The following is a 19938-nucleotide window of genomic DNA, read 5'->3' on the forward strand; positions in this document are numbered from 1 at the left end:
TATATATATATATATATATATATATATATATATATATATATATATATAGACTATGTGTATGTAGAGGTCTATGTAAACATCCATGTAGAAGTAATGAAAAGTTTTAAATTCTTCATGTTTTTGACCTATGAATGTAATGATGTAAGCTAAGAGGCTAGTCTTAGTCCTCAAAGAGGACGACGACGCTGGTTACATCTAGGGGGTATCCCGGATATGACACTCTAAGGATAACTTGAATTAACATCATGGTATGTATTACATGATATCTAGGATGGGACATTTATACCCTTCATTAGATAACTTGGACTAGCATGATAGTATGCCCTCCATGGTAGCTTAACTTAGCATAGTATAGTCATGTTGTTAGATTATTTAGCTTTGTATAGCCTAGTAGGGTGCTATTCCTTGGTAGCCTTGAATTGATGTTTTGTGCTCATTCATATGTGATGACTTGCCTAGTACTAAATAGAGAAGTACCTTAATGAATAGAGGCAAATAGTCAGGAGGGAAAAGTCCCCAACTAGTGAGCATTCATGATAGTCTAAAGGAGTACTTAGTGTGGGTAGTAGTATGTGATGTTATCCATACACTGCACAAATATGACTTGAGACTAGTTATGAAGGGTTCTCTTAGACAGTATAGACTTAGCTTGGATTGTTGCTACAGTTGCCTTCCTAAAGTTTTGACTAAAGGTGACAGTTCATTTGTCTACATAAAGTAAGCCAAAACTAAGACCAAATGAGGGTGAGTATGACTAAGATAACTTCAAGGCTATGCTTAGTGTGAAGGGTAGTATGAGATGTCGTTCATGCATTGCACAAGTGTGTCTTGAGGTTACCTAGGAGTATGATTCCCTCTTAGTAAAAGAGCTTAGAAACTAGACCATGTATATAGATCATGATTAAGATGACCAAAAAAGGATACTTGGCTTGGGTGGTATTATGGGATGCTATTCTTTCTTTTCACATGTATGCTTTTGAGGTTACTTGAGAATGGTGATATTATGGTATAGATGACCAAGGGTCAATTACGCTTATATGATTATGACCTATCTCTTATGCTCATTAACTGTGTATTATGTTAACTTATGTTTATATGAAGCTTATGTTGGAGACCATGTTATGACTATGATGATTATGTTATGACCATGTTATTATCTCTTATGCTTATGTCTTATGTTGACTAGCCATTTTGAGATGTTATTATGATGTGCTAGATTTCGTACTTGGTACATTTTGTACTAACACATATTGCATACATTCTAATCAAATGTAGGGTTTAAGAGATTGAGTTGCTTTGGAGGCTAGGTTTCTAAGGTGCAAAAAGATTTGAAGCTCTTGGTGATCCTCATAGCTTCAAGGACAAAACCTACCTTACCTTTATGTCTTTTATTTTCATGTTGAGACAATTGTATAGGCTGTGTCCCAAGATTTTATTCTAAAAGTTGCATTAGATGGTTTGAGACAAAGTATAGAAAGACTTTAAATTTTCCCAAAGTTTATTTCTATATCCTATGTTATGATGCTAAGGGCTTGTATGAGACCCCTTCGGGGTCAACTACGCCATGTTACGTCTAGGGGGTACCCCTGAGTCGTGACATTCTTTTTTCTAGGAAGTGTCTCAACTTTTCCTTGTTTTGGTTATTTGATTTCGAGTGCCTTCAAAACAATATGTTAACACTAAAACATACCAAAAAGAAAAGACATATTATGTGCACTCATTTCAAGACACATCACCTAACTGACCCCGACCCATCCCCTTCCATACCTTGACATGTTAAAATAGTAGATCAACTTTTTAGCACTGCAACACAAGATACAACACACATAGATCATATGTCAAGCATATGGTTCATATGTTGTTTTGTATATGGATACTTGTAGAACGATATGTTGTTTTATATATGGATACTTGTAGCCTTATGTTATAAAAGAAGAGGGGGCCAATAGGTTATACATATTATATATGAAATGATTTTCGGAGAATTACTTAGATTGCCAAGAGGATATTGTGATGATTTCCCAAAATCATATATACTGATGTATTTTAAGCTAACTTGGGTTGAAGTCCCATCACACCAGGTGAAACTGACTTGGGTTAAAGTCCCGTCACACCGGATTAATCAAACTTGGGTTAAAATCTCTTCTCATTAGGATAAGTTGCTAGATTGAAGTCTTGTCGGTCTCTAATCAAATACCACGTATTACAGGTGTTATCACTATCGACTCATGATATAAGTTATAATATGTACACACACACGATATTATGGTAAGACGACCTATTTCGACAGGTGAAAGATTGAACACCATGTTGTACACATATATTAATGTTATTGTCACCATTTAGGTGATTGCCATTCAAATAAATTATGCATATGATTTTTATTTCTATTTAAAAATGCCCTATTCATAATTAGATGAACTATATTTATTGAAAGATTTTCTACACTACTATGATACTTGATTTTATGAGGTAAATAGTATATTTATATTCAAGTTTTGAGGTTTATTTAAAATAATGACTTATTAGAGTATTGGTTCCACTCTATAACTTATTTCTCAAGTTTCATGATATTTATGTAACATGTTCCCTTTATATGAAATCATATTCCCTTATTGAGTTGATTATGTCTTATCATACGATAACCATTTTACGGTACTCACATTTTTTGTGTCGGGGTGCAGCACTCAGAATGCTAATTTTGGTGTTTAAGACAACACATTTCCTGGATTGGCATTCCTCTCTTAAAGCAACTCTTGTTTGTGAGTCTCATTTACTATCTGAGGTCAATTCATGATGTCACATCCCGGAAGTATCCCCTGGACGCAATCGTGGTCGTCGTCCTCGAAGAGGACTAAGACTAGCCTCTTAGCATTCGTCATTACATTACATAGGTTAAAAACACGGAAAATTTAAAATTTTCATCTACACTACTTCATGAGACTTACTTAGACCTCTCGCTTACATATAATATATTCATATCGAGTATACATAGACCCTTCGTATAAGAAGAATACATAGTCTTCTACATTTATGCCACATATATATATAAGATACATAACATAGTCTTAAGACGGATGTCTCATATTAAACAATTTAAATAAGAGTATAATCATTGGGAATAGCCCATACATCAATACCAATAAAGCCACATATAGGCTATATAATCATAGTACTCAAATGAAAGAGAATGAATAAAGTGTCTTTAAGACTAATCAACATCCAACGGTAGAAAGTGGCATTGTCCTCGAAGTGGTGAGGACCTACCCAACTTGGAGAACGAGGATCCAAATCTTCTGCAAATATTATCATGAACCCTTCAACGACCGGAACCTAAGATGTTGGGGAAAAGGGAGAAACGGGGTTAGCACATCACTTGTACTAAGTATAGGACCATATGCACATACAACATAGATGTCATGCTAAAAAGGGACATTTCATTAAAGCATGCTAATTTACTTTGAAAACACCTTATGCACATTCAAGAACCAATATAAGTCAATAGCACATTTTCATTAAGTCAAGACCATGTACATCACAAGACTAACAACATTAAGTCTAGTCAAGTCAATATGCCTTTCAACATAATTAAGCATATAATCAAGACAACTCTATCATTGAGTTACAATATTAAAAAGAATGTATAAGAGTCCATAACATCCATAACCAAAGCAAGACCATCACTCATACGCCCCTATTAAGTCCACTAGTGCAATGGCCATATAAAGCTCCATAACCTCACTCAACCAAGTAAACTCACCAAGAAACATAATCAATGCTCAACTTCACATATTATATCATTAAGAGTAAACATCATCATCCTTTAACAATAGAGATTAACATCACATAGTGTCATTAATATGTAAGATCAACATACACATATCATTTACATATATAAGCATGTAATCATATAAGAACATCCTTCTAAAACTCCCTTCAAGGTTAACTAGTGCAATGTATAGGTAGAATCTCATCCCCCTACCTAGACTAAGTCAAACCTCTCAAGTCATCCTAATTAGAATCCACTTTATTACTTCATTTTTACTTTCGGGAATATCTTGCCTAAAACGACATAGACCACATGATCCAATGTGTAATCTGGTGTCATGAAACCCTACACCGAAGGAAGGTGGACTACTTGCCAAGGTAGTACCAAAACATTAACATAGCATTGCCGCGCCCCATTTTTCGCAAAAACGGGTTTTGTGCACGACCTAACAACTCTTTTGGGATTTTGAGTTTAAGGAGTCGCCACCTAACGAATTAAGGCGCGTTAGGGCACCTAACTAACCTAACTAGGTCTAGGTAAGGTCAACGAGCCAGAGATCAGGGTAAGGGTTCAAATTACCTCGAGGGGAAGGTGTTAAGCATCCCTCGAGGTCAACAAATGTGGGTCCTGGCCGTATCTCATGCAATCTATGTGGGGGTTACAAGTAGCAATTAAGGTCACTTCATTTATTAATTTATTTAAGTTTGCTAAGTGATAACAAATATAAAACAATTAAGCCTATTTTTATTTTTTATTAATTTGAGCATGCAAGGCTAGGTGATAGCAATAAATAAACAATCGAGTTTTATTTTTATTTAAGCATACGAGACTATGTTATAAACAAAATTTGCAAATATTAAGCAATTAATATGTGCGAAAGTAAAGTTTTGAAAATTGAGCAAGTTTTGAATAGGAATTTTTATTTTAAAAAATGTTCATTTCTTTGATGCCACGATATTGTTGATCGCGCTCCTCCACCATAGAAACAATTTTGATTTGAGGTCGGTCTTTTAAAAAATAATAGTTTATATTTTGAAAATAATTTTAAAAGATTTAGTTTGCATATAGGCACATAAATATTTACATATAAATACACATAATTCCCTTTGAAATTCGTGGGTCGGTGGTACTTCCGGGGACGCGTCAGTTTAATTTAAAAAATGGAACTAGACCTCGTAGTTCGTTTGACTTTCCCACTAACGATAGGTTAGGAGATAGTGCTTATAATTTATTTTCAAAAATAAACAATGTCATAATCAATCCAAAGTTTTAAAGGAGGATTGAATAATGACTTTTAAAAAAAATGTTGCAAAACTTTGTAAGAAAGAAAAACTAGTAGAACATTATTGTAGTAAATTTACTAAATACAAAGATCTTACTATGAAATATATTCAAAAGCCAAGTAATTTGTTAGATGCATGAAATGATTTTATTTTATTATAATTATTATTTTAAGAAAACAACATATTGCATCATAAGTGCGAAATCTTCAAGAGGACAAATAAGATTACTAATTAATAAAATTAGATAATTTAAAAGGGGGCACAAATATGCACAACAAATTTTATTGGAGTTATTGATATGCTGAAAAATTTATTTACAAGCCTATAAACATGATTTCTAGGTGTTCAAAAAAAAACGGAGTAACACATATATGCATAATTTTGTGAATCTAAATGATATGAACGTTTTAATCCTTAGGCATGATTTCTACGTGATAAGACAAATGAAAAGTCATAACATATTTTTAACATCTAGCAACCTACTAGATTATTAGGATTTGATTTTGATACCAAAATTAGTGGAATCTAGTTATTTTTAAACTTATTAACAAACAAAGCATCAAACATGTTGAAAATTGATTCGATTACAACACCTACAAACAATAATTCTAGGTGGTTAAAGATTAAAAAATAGACTAAACCTATAGGCATGATTTCTAACTTTTTAAAAATACAATGAACAAGTAGCATGTAAATCCCCTTCCCTTAGACGATCCCCCAAATGAATTTATATATGAGAGCTTTAGAGTTATACAAATGTTACAAAATTCAAATAAATAAAATAAGAAAAATAAAGATTCAAATATATGAATTAAACAAATAAAACTTTCTTCATGGCTAATCTTCAACTTGAACTTCAAGTTTGAAACCTGTCAAAGCAATCAAATAACTACACAAGTAATCACAATTTATTTAGTCAATATGAGACACATATGCAATTATTTAATGACGAATTATACATATAGAAGAGAACAGACAATAGCTTACACAAATGTGTGAATGTAAAGATAATGTAAATGTTAAGAATACTAATCAGTTAAGCAAAAGAAATGGTAGCAATGAAGACAAATTGATCCAACTTTTACTCGAACAAAATCAAAGTAGCAAAGTAGTGAAGAAGAACACTTAAATGTTTACCGGAATCTTAATGTATTTTAAGAGTAGCAAGAGAGCAATGAGAGAATGAGGAGTGATAAGAGAACTTGTGATTGAGAGTGAATGTGAGTGTGTGAGTTGATGAGAGAACTTGTTATGAAAGATGTGAATGAGTTGTGTGTGTAGAAGAATGTTCAACCATGAGAAAGGAATGAAACAAAATGTCTTGTTTTATAATAGTGGAGAGGTCATGATTTTAAAGGAAAAGAATCATTTCCGAGCAATTATGGAGGAATTATCTCTTTAATAAGAGAATCAAATCAATCAAACATTACCAAATATAATCAAAATAAAATCAGTCCACAAATACTAAGGCAAATCGGAATAATTTATGGCAAAATAATGAATAAATAATACACAAGGCAATATTGCTTCCAATTAAGTACCAAATATTCACTGATCATAGCAACATCATTTACCAATAGCAAAAAGATATTCACTAAAAATTTAATTCATTTTCCTTAAATATCACAAAGAGAGATTCTATGCATCTTTCTAATAAACTAATTTAGGAGAGGTAACAACAATACCAATTTTTCATAAAGTATTATATCACAAGCAAATTAAATGACCTTATTATTCAAACTAAGCAATCCATTCAACATGCTCAAATAATTAAAAGGAAACAGAATCATGCCAATATACCATAATTAATAGATATAACTTAAAAAGAAAAGAGTCAGCATTACTCTTAAAGGATTGGTAACTCTAAATAATACTAGAGGCATGAAGGTGTTAACTCTAATCTTCAATCCAAACAACACATTCTTTTAAATTGAACCAACACACCCGAATATTAAAACGGAGACACAATCATGAACGGATTACGCAATTTATAAAGCTACCAATAATGCATAATTATAAAAATATCCAGAGAAGCCACACTTTTCACATAGAATAAGCATGCTAAAGGCAAAGGCACATAAATGTATATTGGAAAATCAATTGGTTTAACTCATTATAAACATAAGAGGATTTATACATCATCTTAGCGTGCAATAGAATAAATAAAATAAAAAGCATTCATCTTACCACTAATTAAAGGCTTAAATCATATAACACAAACATTTAGGAATCTTCAATTATCATATCCTTTAATACTTTAGAACATGAGCAGATTAATATAGCGGTTCACAAGCTAAGAAGAGATATTAGAGGGAAATTTAACAAGACTGAGATATCTAATTTAAAGAAATCTTGAAAGATCACAGCAATTGCCTCACAAAAACATACGACGAGATAGTAGCATGAAATTATTCTTGCATAGTACGAGCATGTAATTCAGTCAAAGCTAGGAAAATTTATTTGAATGAGGTTCGAATTGAAACGAAACTGACCTGGACGGATCTGTACAGATCCGTCTTTAACAGACTTTTGAATTCCGCCGGAATGTTGCCTTGATCGCTGCGCGGAGCTGCTGCTGTCGTGCGTCTGGAGCCTGCTACTGCACTGTTCCGTCGAGCTGCTGCTGTCCAGCTTCTTATGTTGCCAGCGAGAAGAGGAGTTCACTTGGAGTTGCTGTTTGTCGGAGCTGCTCTCCGCTGCTGCTGGTCCCGGAGTTACTGCTTGCCGACTTGAATGGTTGTTGGCCTGGCGCTGGTTGGTCTCGCGCAGCTGCTGGAGTTGCTGGAAATTACTGCTTCCGGCGGCTGCTGCCTGCAAAAGAAGACGGAGAAGAGGAGGGGGAGGAGAAAAGAGGCTTGGAGAGGGAGAGCAAACAGAGGAGATGGGGCGAGGGGCAGCGCCGGACTTCCTGGCAGCTGCTCTCGATGGAGCAAAATAGAGAGGAGTCGGGGCTGCTCTAGAGAGAGGGGAAGAGAATGAGTTGGAGAGAGGGAGAAGGGGAGGAAGGGAGAAAGAAGAGGGAGGGGAGGCGGAGAGAGGGAAAAAGGGAGGAAGAGAATGAATTAATTTTTTAGGTTTTGGGGTCTTTTGGTGTTGAAGAAAGATAATAGGAGATTTAATCACAACCGTTAGATTAGATAGAGATGGAGGGTTAGGATTCGATCTAGGATTTATTTTTAAGATGGATGGATGAGATGAAGTCTTAATATTAGATGGGACAAGATATGGAATGGCTAAAAGTGCAATTAAATTGGCTAGAATTGAAATGAAAGAGGGGCTATGATTGAAATAAAATTTAATTAGAGTAGCTAGAATTGAAAGAAATTATAATAGAATAGGCTAGAATTTAAATAGTTTTAAGGAAAGTGTAGGAATTACTATTTAATTAAAATACTACATATATTAAAATATTTGTATATAATTGAAAATCATTTAAATTTTAAAACATTTGAAATTCATTAATAATTTTAAAATATTACAATAATATTTACGATAATTTTATAAAGTAAACGATACTAAAATATATAATTTTTTGAGGAAAATCGACTAAAACTTCAAAACTTTAAGTAAATTTTAAATACGTATTTAATCGAATATAATCCTAAAAATGGTTAAAAGGTCGGTCAGAATTGGGTGTCAACAAGCATTTACGTGGATCCACTAGCTAGTATTCCTATGGGGGCAACATAGTTCAAGAAATAGGAGATATAGTTGGGACCCTCTTTATTCTACATGCATTATAGTCTCCAATCTCATGAGTACATTAGTGAACATACCTTTCCTATGTGGGAAGGGACACTCCTCACTCTAGTTCACTTGGTGTTAAGCTAGAGTTCTTTTTGAAATGTCTTTCATTAATAATCATATATTAGATTAGGTCATAGGGTCTACCCTTTATATAGTCATATTCATAGCTCAATAGGAATTGCATGAGAACACCTTTCATTACAACCTTCATATGTGAGATTATCACATTAACATCATTATATCATAGTAAGACACATAGGTACTTCATCACCAACCTTATATCAATACATCTTAAGCATAATATCACAATCACATAATTCAAGACATTTCAATTCAAAACCATACCAACCCTAATCAATCTTATCATAAGGTATACTTCAACACAACTTCATCACTAAACACAAGTAATCATAATTGAAATAACGGTTTGAGATCACAAGACTTACCCCAATTGCCTTCACAAGCTATCATTAAGAATTTACCATGAACCCTCCAATTCAACTCAACAATGGATTTAATATCATCACACAATAGTAATTAACACAATAATGAAGTCAATTGAAACACTACACAACCATTCATCACTAGTTCATAGCCTAGGGTTAGGGACTTAGTTCAAATTCATGATCTACTTCACAACCTAGGTTAATTAATCAAGAACTTGCATAGTTGTACTAAATTACATCCTATTATGCTAATAATTATATAAAGAAGTCATAAACAAAGCCACTTAGAGGATCAATTTTGTAATAGAAGAAAACCCATCTAAAACTCTTCTTTTTGAAATCAATTTGGAGGAACCTTTTGGGGAAAGAAATCTCAAAGGTGAAAGGAATCCCATACCTTGTTAATTGATGGATAATGATGAATAACAAGTCCTTCTTTCATCCCTTAGACCTTGACCTAGCCTCCAATGGAGTTCTTCTATTTGGGAGAGAGAAAGAAGAGAGAAGGAAGAACAATTGGGTTTTGGGAATTATGAGAGTTGGGTTTAGTTTAATTAGGTTTCGGGTATTTATAGAAGTCATTAACTAATTTAATTAGACCTCCATTAACCCCTAAATAATTAACTAACCACTAAATTAATTAATTTAACTAACCTAAAACGTGAAAGGTCATGCCCTCCTCCGTGCTGCACATCCGTTGTCTTGGTCAGAGACTTGTCAAATTAGCCATTTTGGAAAATGGCTAAGTGTTGGTCTACAGATGCAATTGATGCCCCGTCGATTGACCTACGCCCCGTCGCCTGCAACAGTAGATAGACACTGCCTCAATGACAACTTTTTGACCAAAATGCAAGGGTCCTCCTCATGGACCCTTTGGTTGGTCCTTGGGGAGTCGAACCCGGACATTTCGACTATAAACCAACTCTAATACGTGTTAGACACCTTCCCACCAAATTTCATCATTTTTCGACTCTTAAAACGTTGTCAAATAGACTAAGGCACGCTAGCACCTTTTGAACTAGTTTATGAACGTCATGGATGTTCCTCGACATTTTGATTCTAAAACTTCCTAAATATAATTAACCTTAAAACAATGTTACAACTCTTAGACTCTCATGTTAGCTCTAGATTAGGCTTTAGACTTTCAGAGTATTACACATGACACTTAGTGCAATTAGGTCCTTAGGGTACTTCGAGACCTTGTTCTGATATTTCTATTTTGAATCATGTCTTAGAGTCATCATAGTCAATTTTACTCATACTATGCATATGCTTTGAAAACCATCCCACGTGGTCTTTATGCTAGAATTTTAGTCATGTAACTCTTGAAAAGTTCTTTATGCTATTTTATGAAAAAGTAGGCTCAAAGTATGTTTGTTATAATGTTTAATAGAGTCGTCAATATGGGGTAGGCCTGGTTGTCCATCCTGGCCTAACTCAGGATTTGATAGGGTTGGGCTCTTAAGGAAAGGGCTTAGAGAATAAGCATGTTGATTTGTGAGGCTTGAGTAATATCGGAAGGGTCATCCCGTAGGCCAGTAAAAATCAATAATAAATATGATATAATATTAAAATTTAAAATTAAAGAGAATCCAAACTCAAAACAATTAGGTTGATATTTCTATTTATATATTTATACTTTTACTTATAGAAAAACTTAATAAATATTATAAAGATAATTTTATCTGTGGATTTGATTAATAAGTAGTAAAATTAACATCATGTAATATTGTTTTGTCAATATTTATGATAATATTTTTAAATAATAATTTACAATTTATTTTAATAGTTATAAAAAATATATAATTTTTAAAAATGTGGACTGGCCCGGCAAGCTTGTAGCCCACGTACTTGTGAATTGGGTCTTTTTCTGGCCACACCAAAAATGGGCTAGCTCGACCTGACCCGTAAAATGTCAAAATCTGTATGGGTTAACCCGAATGGGGTGTGCTAGACCATATTGATAACTCTAATGTTTTAAATTTATAAAAGAGATAACTTATGAGACTCAAGTCTACCAGTCTGCTTAAAAGTATATTATCATAACAAATACTATACCATAATATGCATGTAGAAAGGTTCACTTGATCAAGTCAAGACATCGGTTGCCTTTTCGTCCCTCCAAGGTTCAAGATATGTTATTTCTCACATTATTGTTATATTTGACATTTATAAATTTACCAAAAAACATAAATAGATACTTGATTTATACATTAAACTATACCATCTAATATCCCGTGAAATATACATAACAAGAGTTGTGAAAAGGAGATTTTAAGTATTATTTTCTTATACGGGGTATAGAAAGACGTAAAAAGGAATTGAGTGTTCATATAAAAAAGGGTTGAATAACTATGTGAATAATCTAACTTGTTCTTAGGTGTTGTCATTAGCCTATGAAAGTTATATCGAGATACTTTGATAATAATAGTGTTAGGAATCATATACTTTTTTAACGGAAGTGAAAATGATACTTTTTTTTTCATATCCTTTGGTGGGGGGGGGGAGGTTATTCTTGAATTCGTATCCTACTAAGTATCACACAAGTAACTACATGTAATTTTAAGAGAAGCACGATAGGCTAGTCCGGACCGTTCCAACAGGTTTCGGGCCTAAAGCCAAACTTCATAGAGAAACCTTATTTTTGTTAGTTGTTTTTATATAAATTGACCAATTATAATATACTCAATATAATCCTACAAGAGAAGTCTTGAGAAAGTAGAAGGAAGACAAACCTTATGAAGTAAACATGCAAATAATGAACTTTTAATGAAAAAAATATTGTTGGAATAATAAATCCCGACTCAAAAATTTTTAAAAATTCTATAATAATATTGAAATAGTTGTGTTGAATTTGATAAGCTGATAATAATGACATTAAAATAATATTGATTTGTTGCAGTACTGGAAATTTAAAGAATACACCAAAAATTAAATTTGTTTATTTTTATAAAAATAACAATAGATTTTACATAATGCAAAAGGTTTGACCATTTGATATACTTAAGAATACTCAATAATAAGAGAATAAAAATAGAAAGGTTGATAAAAAAAAGATAAATGAATGAAGAGTAATGTTGGTTCATGAAAATTGCCAAGATATGAATAAGTCAACAAATAAAGTAACCACATAAGAAATGATACTACAATTAACTACACACTATTTCATTTCTCAATTATTAGAATAACATCAACATTAAATAAACTGTTATAAAATAAAGTATTAAAATTTAATAACGAAGAAATAGAGAGAAAGAGTAGTAATATTTTCTTCCAATCTTTCAATATTTTGGTGCATTTGTATCTACATAAAGATGACTATATATAGAAAACAAGTATATCCCTAATCTTTCAAAGTCATGAAAGAGATCTTTAAAGTCCTAATTAAATCTCCTAAAGTCATACTTAAAATCTTTTAAAGTCAGGAAGTGTGAATTTGATACATGACATCCGCACCACATTATTTACAACACTCCCCTTTGGATGTTCATGTAGAAAATAAAATCGAAAAGAATAAAAGAGAGTGTACATAGTTATTCTTAATACACATTGTTTGTTGTCTCGTTAAAAGCCTTATCCAGAAAAAACCCAGTGGATAAAAATCTTGATTAAGGGAAAAAGAGTGCAGCGCCCTATTTACTCCCCCTGATGAAAACATTATTTAATATCTCGAAGACGACGCATTCCAATTTTGTATCTCAATTTATCAAAGGTAGAAGTTGACAATGCCTTAGTAAACATATCTGCTAAATTATCACTTGAGCGAACTTGTTGCACATCTATATCACCATTCTTTTGAAGATCATGAGTGAAAAAGAATTTTGGTGAAATGTGGTTTGTTCAATCTCCTTTAATGTATCCCCCTTTCAGTTGATCTATACATGCAACATTATCTTCATACAATATTGTTGGAACATCTCTTTCTAAAAAAAAGAACACTTGTTTCTTGAATGTGTTGAGTTACTGATCTCAACCAAATACATTCTCTACTCGCTTCGTGGATAGCTATTAACTCTGCATGATTTGAGGAAGTAGCAACCATAGTTTGTTTTGTTGAACGTCATGATATAGTTGTACCACCACATGTGAATAAATAGCCTGTTTGGAATTGACCTTTATGGGGATCAGACAAATATCCTGCATCTGCATAACCAATCAATTGTGACTTGGATTCATTTGAGTAAAACAATCCCATATCAATAGTCCCTCAGAGGTATCTAAATATATGCTTAATCCCATTCCAGTGTCTTCGTGTTGGAGAAGAACTAAACCTTGCTAACAAACTTACCGAGAAAGCTATATCAGGTCTAGAATTATTAGCAAGATACATTAATGCACCAATTGCACTAAGATATGGTATTTCAGCACCAACAAGTTCATCTTCATTTTCATGAGGTCGAAATGGATCTTTAATATCAAGAGATCTCACAACCATCAGACTACTCAATGGATGTGCTTTATCCATGTAAAATCTCTTTAATATATCCTCAGTATATGTTGATTGATGAACAAATATCCCATTGCAAAATGTTCAATTTGTAGTCCAAGACAAAATATTATCTTTTCGAGATCTTTCACTTCAAATTCATTTTTCAGACATTTTAATGCCTTTGAAAGCTCCTCAGTGGTTCCAATGATATTCAAACATATACAGCTATTATGACAAATTCAGATCCAGACATTTTCATGAAGACACAAGGACAAATTGAATCATTTTAAATCCTTCTTTCAATAAATATTCGCTAAGGCGATTATACCACATTCGCCCTGACTGTTTCAATTCGTATAAGGATTTCTGAAGTTTTATTGAACAAGTTTCTCGAGAACCATTGTATGCTTCAGGCACTTTAAATCCTTCAGGAATTTTCATGAAAATATAATGGTCCAATGAGCCATATAAATAGACAATGAACACGTCCATTAGGTATATTTCAAGATTTTCATGAACTTCCAAGTTCATTAAATACCGGAAGGCAATTGCATCCACCACATGAGAATATGTTTATACATAGTCAATGCCAGGCCTTTGTGAAAATCCCTGAGCCACAAGTCGTGCTTTATATCTTACGACTTTACCTTTTTCATTCCGTTTTCGCACAAAAATCCATTTGTACCCCACTGGTTTGACACCTTCAGGTGTTTAGATTATTGATCCAAAAGCTTCACGTTTTTCAATTGAAGTTAACTCTGCTTGAATTGCGTCCTTCCATTTTGGCCAATGATTTCTCTGTCTACATTCATCGACAGATTTTGGTTCAGGATCCTCATCTTGTTGCATTATTTCAGTAGCAACATTATAAGCAAAAATGTTATCAACCACAACATCATTTCGGTTCCACCTTCTTCAGTCGAGACATAACTTATTGAGATCTCTTCATTTTCATTATTTTCATATATCTCAACATTTTCTGTTGTCTCATCATTTGTTATGTCTTGGGGCTCCCCTTGAGCACTTGATTTCATATTATGATAATTTTCTCCTTTTCTTTTTCGAGGATTTTTATCCTTAGAATCAATTGGTCTACCACGTTTCAGACGTGGTCTAGACTCATTTGCATTAACAGTTTGTTCTGTCGGAATATTAACTCTGGAGCATTTGTAGCTGGAACATGAGATTTAGTAACCCTTGAAAGGTTAGTAAAAATGCATCTGGCAGTTGATTTGCAATATTTTGCAAATAAATCATCTTTTGAACCTCTTGTTCACATTGATTTGTTCGAGGATCTAAATGAGACAGTGATACTGCATTTCAATCTATCTCATTTTCCAATTTCTTATGTTTCTTCCCTAATGTTGGGTATTCAGATTCATCAAAATGACAATCAGCAAATCTTGTTGTAAATAAGTCTCCAGTCATGGGTTCCAAATATTTTATAATGGAAGGAGATTCATACCCAACATATATTCCCAATCTTCTTTGGGGACCCATATTTGTGCGTTGCGGTGGTGCAATTGGAACATATACCGCACATCCAAAAATTTTAAGGTGGGATATATTTGGATCCTTTCTAAAAGCCAACTGTAATGGGGAGAAATTATGAAAACTGGTTGGCCTTATGCGCACAAGTGTTGCTACATGCAAAATAGCATGCCCCCATACCGAAAGGAAATTTTGTCCTCAATAGTAATGGTCTAGCTATCAACTGAAGACGTTTACTCAATGATTCTGCTAGACCATTTTAGGTATGAACATGAGCAACCGGATGTTCAACTGTTATTCTAATAGACATACAATAATCATTAAAGGATTTAGATGTAAATTCACCAGTATTATCAAGACGAATTGTCTTTATAGTATAATTTGGAAACTGTGCTCTTAACCTTATAATTTGAGCCAACAATCTCGCAAAAGCCATGTTGCGAGTTGATGATAAGCACACATGCAACCATCTTGTAGATGCATCTATCAAGACCATATAATATTTAAATGGTCCACATGAAGGGTGAATTAGTCCACATATATCACCATGTATACGTTCCAGAAATGTAGGGGATTCAATACCTACTTTAGTTGCTGATGGTTTAACAATCAGTTTCCCTTGGGAACAAGCAACACAAGAGAATTCCTTAAATTGAAGAATTTTCTGATTCTTCAAAGTATGTCCATGTGAATTCTCAATAATTTTGCGCATCATATTATAACCGGGATGGCCCAACCCGTTATGCCAAATGATGAAATCATTATAATTAATAAACCCTTTATTTACCATGACATGTGATTCAACCACATCAATACTTGTGTGGTACAACCAAGAAGAAAGTGCAGATAATTTTTCATGCCTAATTATTTCCCTCTTTTTATTGTAGTAATATAAAGACATTCAACATTTCCTTCATTTGTAGTCCCAATATGATAGCCATTTTGGCGAATAGCCTTGAAACTTAACAAGTTTCTTTGAAACTTACTACAATACAAAACATCATTCATGGTCAATATTGTTCCTCTAGGTAGTAATAATGATGCTCTCCCAAAGCCCTCAATTATTTTTATACTACCGAATATTGTATTAACATTGACCACTTTTATAATTAAATGAGAGAAATATTTCTTTGTCTTAATATAGTGTGAGTTGTAGCACTATCAGGAGGTACATATCTCCATTACTCATCTTGAATGCAATTGAAGACTGAAAATTTTTATTTATCTTCATAAAATAAAAGTACAACATAAGAGGTAAGATAATTAACAACATTGCAAGAAAACTTAGGTCTTTATATTATTTTACTTTTAAAATAAAAGTGACATAAAGAAAATGATAATGAAAAGCACACAAAAACAACAACATATTATATATTATAAAATAACATCAAACTTCAGTTACGATCTTCAAAGAAATATTCTACCTCTAAATGAGTAATATCATTTGAGGTTATTAAAATCGTCATTCTTTAAAGTCAAATTTGCTTCAATATTATCATTGTACATTTGCGAAGGTTTTTCTTCAACATTATTTTTTCAAATGTCAAGTGTGATTCCACCCGAGCATTAGAAGAAGATGTACCACCTCTATTTGCCTTTCGTTTAAAGGAATTTTGATAAAGCCTGACAAAATGCTCAAGCGTCCGACATTCATTCTCCCAATGACCTTTCATGCCACAACGATGATAGTTGCTTCTTAAAGTATTACTTTGAGAACTCATATTGTTCTCCCTTTTATAATGACCACTACCATGATGATTATTATATCGTTTTCTGTCATTGCCACGTCCACACGCATTATTACGATCCAAATTTTTATTTTGTCTTCTTTCAGACTGACCATGTGCTTCTAACACATTTGCTTCCAGTAAAGGAGCAGTTCCAGTTGGACGGGCTTCATGATTTTTCAACAATATGGTATTATGTTGCTTAGCCACAAGAAGGCATGAGATTAAATTAGAATAATTTTTAAATCCCCTTTCACGGTATTGTTGTTGTAACACCAGATTTGATGCATGAAAAGTAGTAAGCGTCTTTTCCAACATATTCTCATTTGTTATATTTTCTCCACATAATTTTAATTGGGAAGTTATTTTATAAACAACGGAATCATATTCACATACAATTTTAAAGTCCTGTAATCGTAAGTATATCCAATCATAACGAGCCCTTGGCAATACCGTTACCTTAAGTTGGTCATACCTTTCCTTTAAACCAGTCCACAATTCAAGTGGATCTTTCACTGTCAAATTCTCTGCCTTTAATCCTTTATCCAAATGATGACGAAGAAAAATCATAGCCTTCGCTTTGTTCTGACTCGATGCTGCATTTTCCTTAGTAATGGTGGTACCAAGACCTTTAGCGTCTAGGTGAATTTCAGCATCGAGTATCCATGATAAATATTTATTGCCAGAAATATCAAGTGCCACAAACTCTAATTTTGACAAATTTGACATGATGAAAAACTATCATAAAAATAGTCAAATTAGATTAAAATAAAAAACTTTTAGCAATTGAAATTTAAGAATATCATATGTAGTATTCTTTTAATAAGAAATTTTATTTTCATTAATTAATAAAATTTACTGCCATCTTATATTATTTAGAAAACATATAAACTGAAAATATTCTAATGTATACTTGTGCTTAGAATATGAAAATAAAAATAGTTATATCACCGAAACATACTTTATAAGAGATTTCGTGCTGATAACGTGTTATAAAATAAAGTATTAAAATTTAATAACAAAGAAATAGAAAGAAGAGTAGTAGTATTTTTCTTCCAATCTTTCAATATTTTGGTGCATTTGTATCTACATATAAGATGACTATATATAGAAAGCAAGTATATCCCTAATCTTTCAAAGTCATAAAAAAGATAAAGTCCTAATTAAATCTCCTAAAATCATACTTAAAATCTTTTAAAGTCATGAAGTGTAAATTTGATACATGACATCCACACCACATTATTACAACGTAAACATCTACTATTATATTTTCTGCCCAATTTTTTCTTTCAAATCTATCAATAAATATATAACACTATCCGATTTCTCAATTAATCTATATTTAATAAAATAAACATTTACTATTATATTATCTATCCAAAAGTTCTTTTCAAATTTATCAGCATTTATATATATATATAAAGAAATTGTAAAAGCCCTTTCATTCTATCCAAAAAGCTTTTTTGCGAAGGCCCGCCCCTTCTGCAAATCCAAATTTCTTGCAAAAATTCATATTTGAATGATCAAAGGATTCCATTAGAGCTTGTAATTTTCACAGTGTTGTTGTTGTTGTTCATATATCTGTAATTACATGGCATGTCATCAACTGTTACATTGTCAAATTCAATCTCTGGGTAGGACTGTATTTCACTTAGGGAGTAAGCTAAGCAATTCCCATTTCCGAAGGTTACATCCCATTTATCCTCTATCAACATCTCTTAATAAGGTAAATTGAAAAACTTCATCTTCATTTAACAAATCCCTTTTACTTCTCAATCTAATGCTTTATTTTGTGATATGGGTTAGGGTTACTGCAGGATTTCACAACCTATTTATGCAAAAAATATTGATACAGACCAAGTAGTACGCAGAGATGGGCTTTTTGATTCTCCTCATACTGAAATTAGGCCTACTAATATTGATCCTTCCAATGGCAAACTCATGCTCATCGACGGAACCTCAATAATATACCGAGCTTATTACAGATTACTTGGTATGTTTTTAGGTCTATTTTTAGCCTTTTAGGTTATGTTTACATCAAGTTCTGACTTTTGCTACTCTACTATATCATCCTTTGTTGGATATTCTTGTAGATGTTTGTGGTGTATTCGATCTACTAAGCATCAATAATTTCTGCTTTAGTTATGTATTCCTTATCTTGACGACCTTCATTTTTCAACAGTGAAGAAATTGTTATACCATCTGAATAGTTTTGGAAGTTGGTGTTAGGTCTCATAGAAGCCACCACAAAAGGCATTTTGTGATGCTTAAATGGTACATTTTGTTTGATTGATGCTGCAATATGAAAATATAGAAAACTAAGGGAGGGAAAGAGGTTGACTGAAGCAAAAAGTAGTTTTGGAAGTTGGTGTTAGGTCTCATAGTAGCCACCCCAAAAGGCATCTTGTGATGTTTAAATGATACATTTTGTTTGATTGATGCTGCAATATGAAAATATAGAAAACTAAGGGAGGGAAAGAGGTTGACTGAAGCAAAGAATAAAACCGACAGAAGTTGGTGGACAAATGAACATATTGAAAGAGAAGAAGATTCTGGAAGAAAGGATTATTTAAGTTGCTTAATGAGTTTTATGATCTCTTGGAGAGTTGCATTTTTATGTAAGCCTTGTATGGGGAAAATTTCCCCATTATGTTGATATCCATGTGTAAAAGGAAAAGGTCTTTGGTTGGAAAGATAAAGTATCAGTAAGTTTCTTTAGGAGCGAATAATGCATTGATCATTCAGTTAATGATGATGGCAGATGTTTGAACTCTTCACTGAACACAACTACTACGAAATTGTCACGACCCAAAACCGGGCCGCGACTGGCACCCACACTTACCCTCCTATGTGAGCGAACCAACCAATCTAAACCTTAACATTTCAATTTAATATCAACAGAAAGTAATGCGGAAGACTTAAACTCATTAATAAAAAGACAATTCAATAACTTCTAAAATTCAACATCTATTATTCCCCAAAATCTGGAAGTCATCACCACAAGAACATCTATGATCAAATTACTAAACTAAGAGTATTCTAAGAA

At 32.9% G+C, this 19938-nt stretch overlaps 2 protein-coding genes across 5 annotated transcripts in view; one reads left to right on the top strand and one right to left on the bottom strand.

Annotated features, from left to right (window-relative positions):
- Positions 1 to 16640: 16640 nt before the first annotated feature.
- On the bottom strand, positions 16641 to 17621 carry LOC107013312. Its single transcript, XM_015213251.1, has one exon. It carries the CDS (start codon positions 17619 to 17621, stop codon positions 16641 to 16643), a length of 981 nt encoding a protein of 326 aa, XP_015068737.1.
- Positions 17622 to 18318: 697 nt separating this feature from the next.
- The window catches only part of LOC107014740 (DNA polymerase I), a 48725-nt gene continuing 47105 nt past the window's right edge, over positions 18319 to 19938 (top strand). For 3 of the 4 annotated variants that reach the window (XM_015214791.2, XM_015214792.2, XM_015214794.2), the window contains exons 1-2: positions 18320 to 18618; positions 18699 to 18885. In XM_015214791.2, the coding sequence (XP_015070277.1) occupies positions 18484 to 18618; positions 18699 to 18885 (322 nt within the window). In that variant the 5' untranslated portion in view covers positions 18320 to 18483. Of the gene's footprint in view, positions 18619 to 18698; positions 18886 to 19938 lie in introns of all 4 variants that reach the window. The other variant, XM_015214793.2, reaches the window with a different exon arrangement.

Source organism: Solanum pennellii, chromosome 3, assembly GCF_001406875.1.
Source record: "Solanum pennellii chromosome 3, SPENNV200".
Taxonomy (NCBI): domain Eukaryota; kingdom Viridiplantae; phylum Streptophyta; class Magnoliopsida; order Solanales; family Solanaceae; genus Solanum; species Solanum pennellii.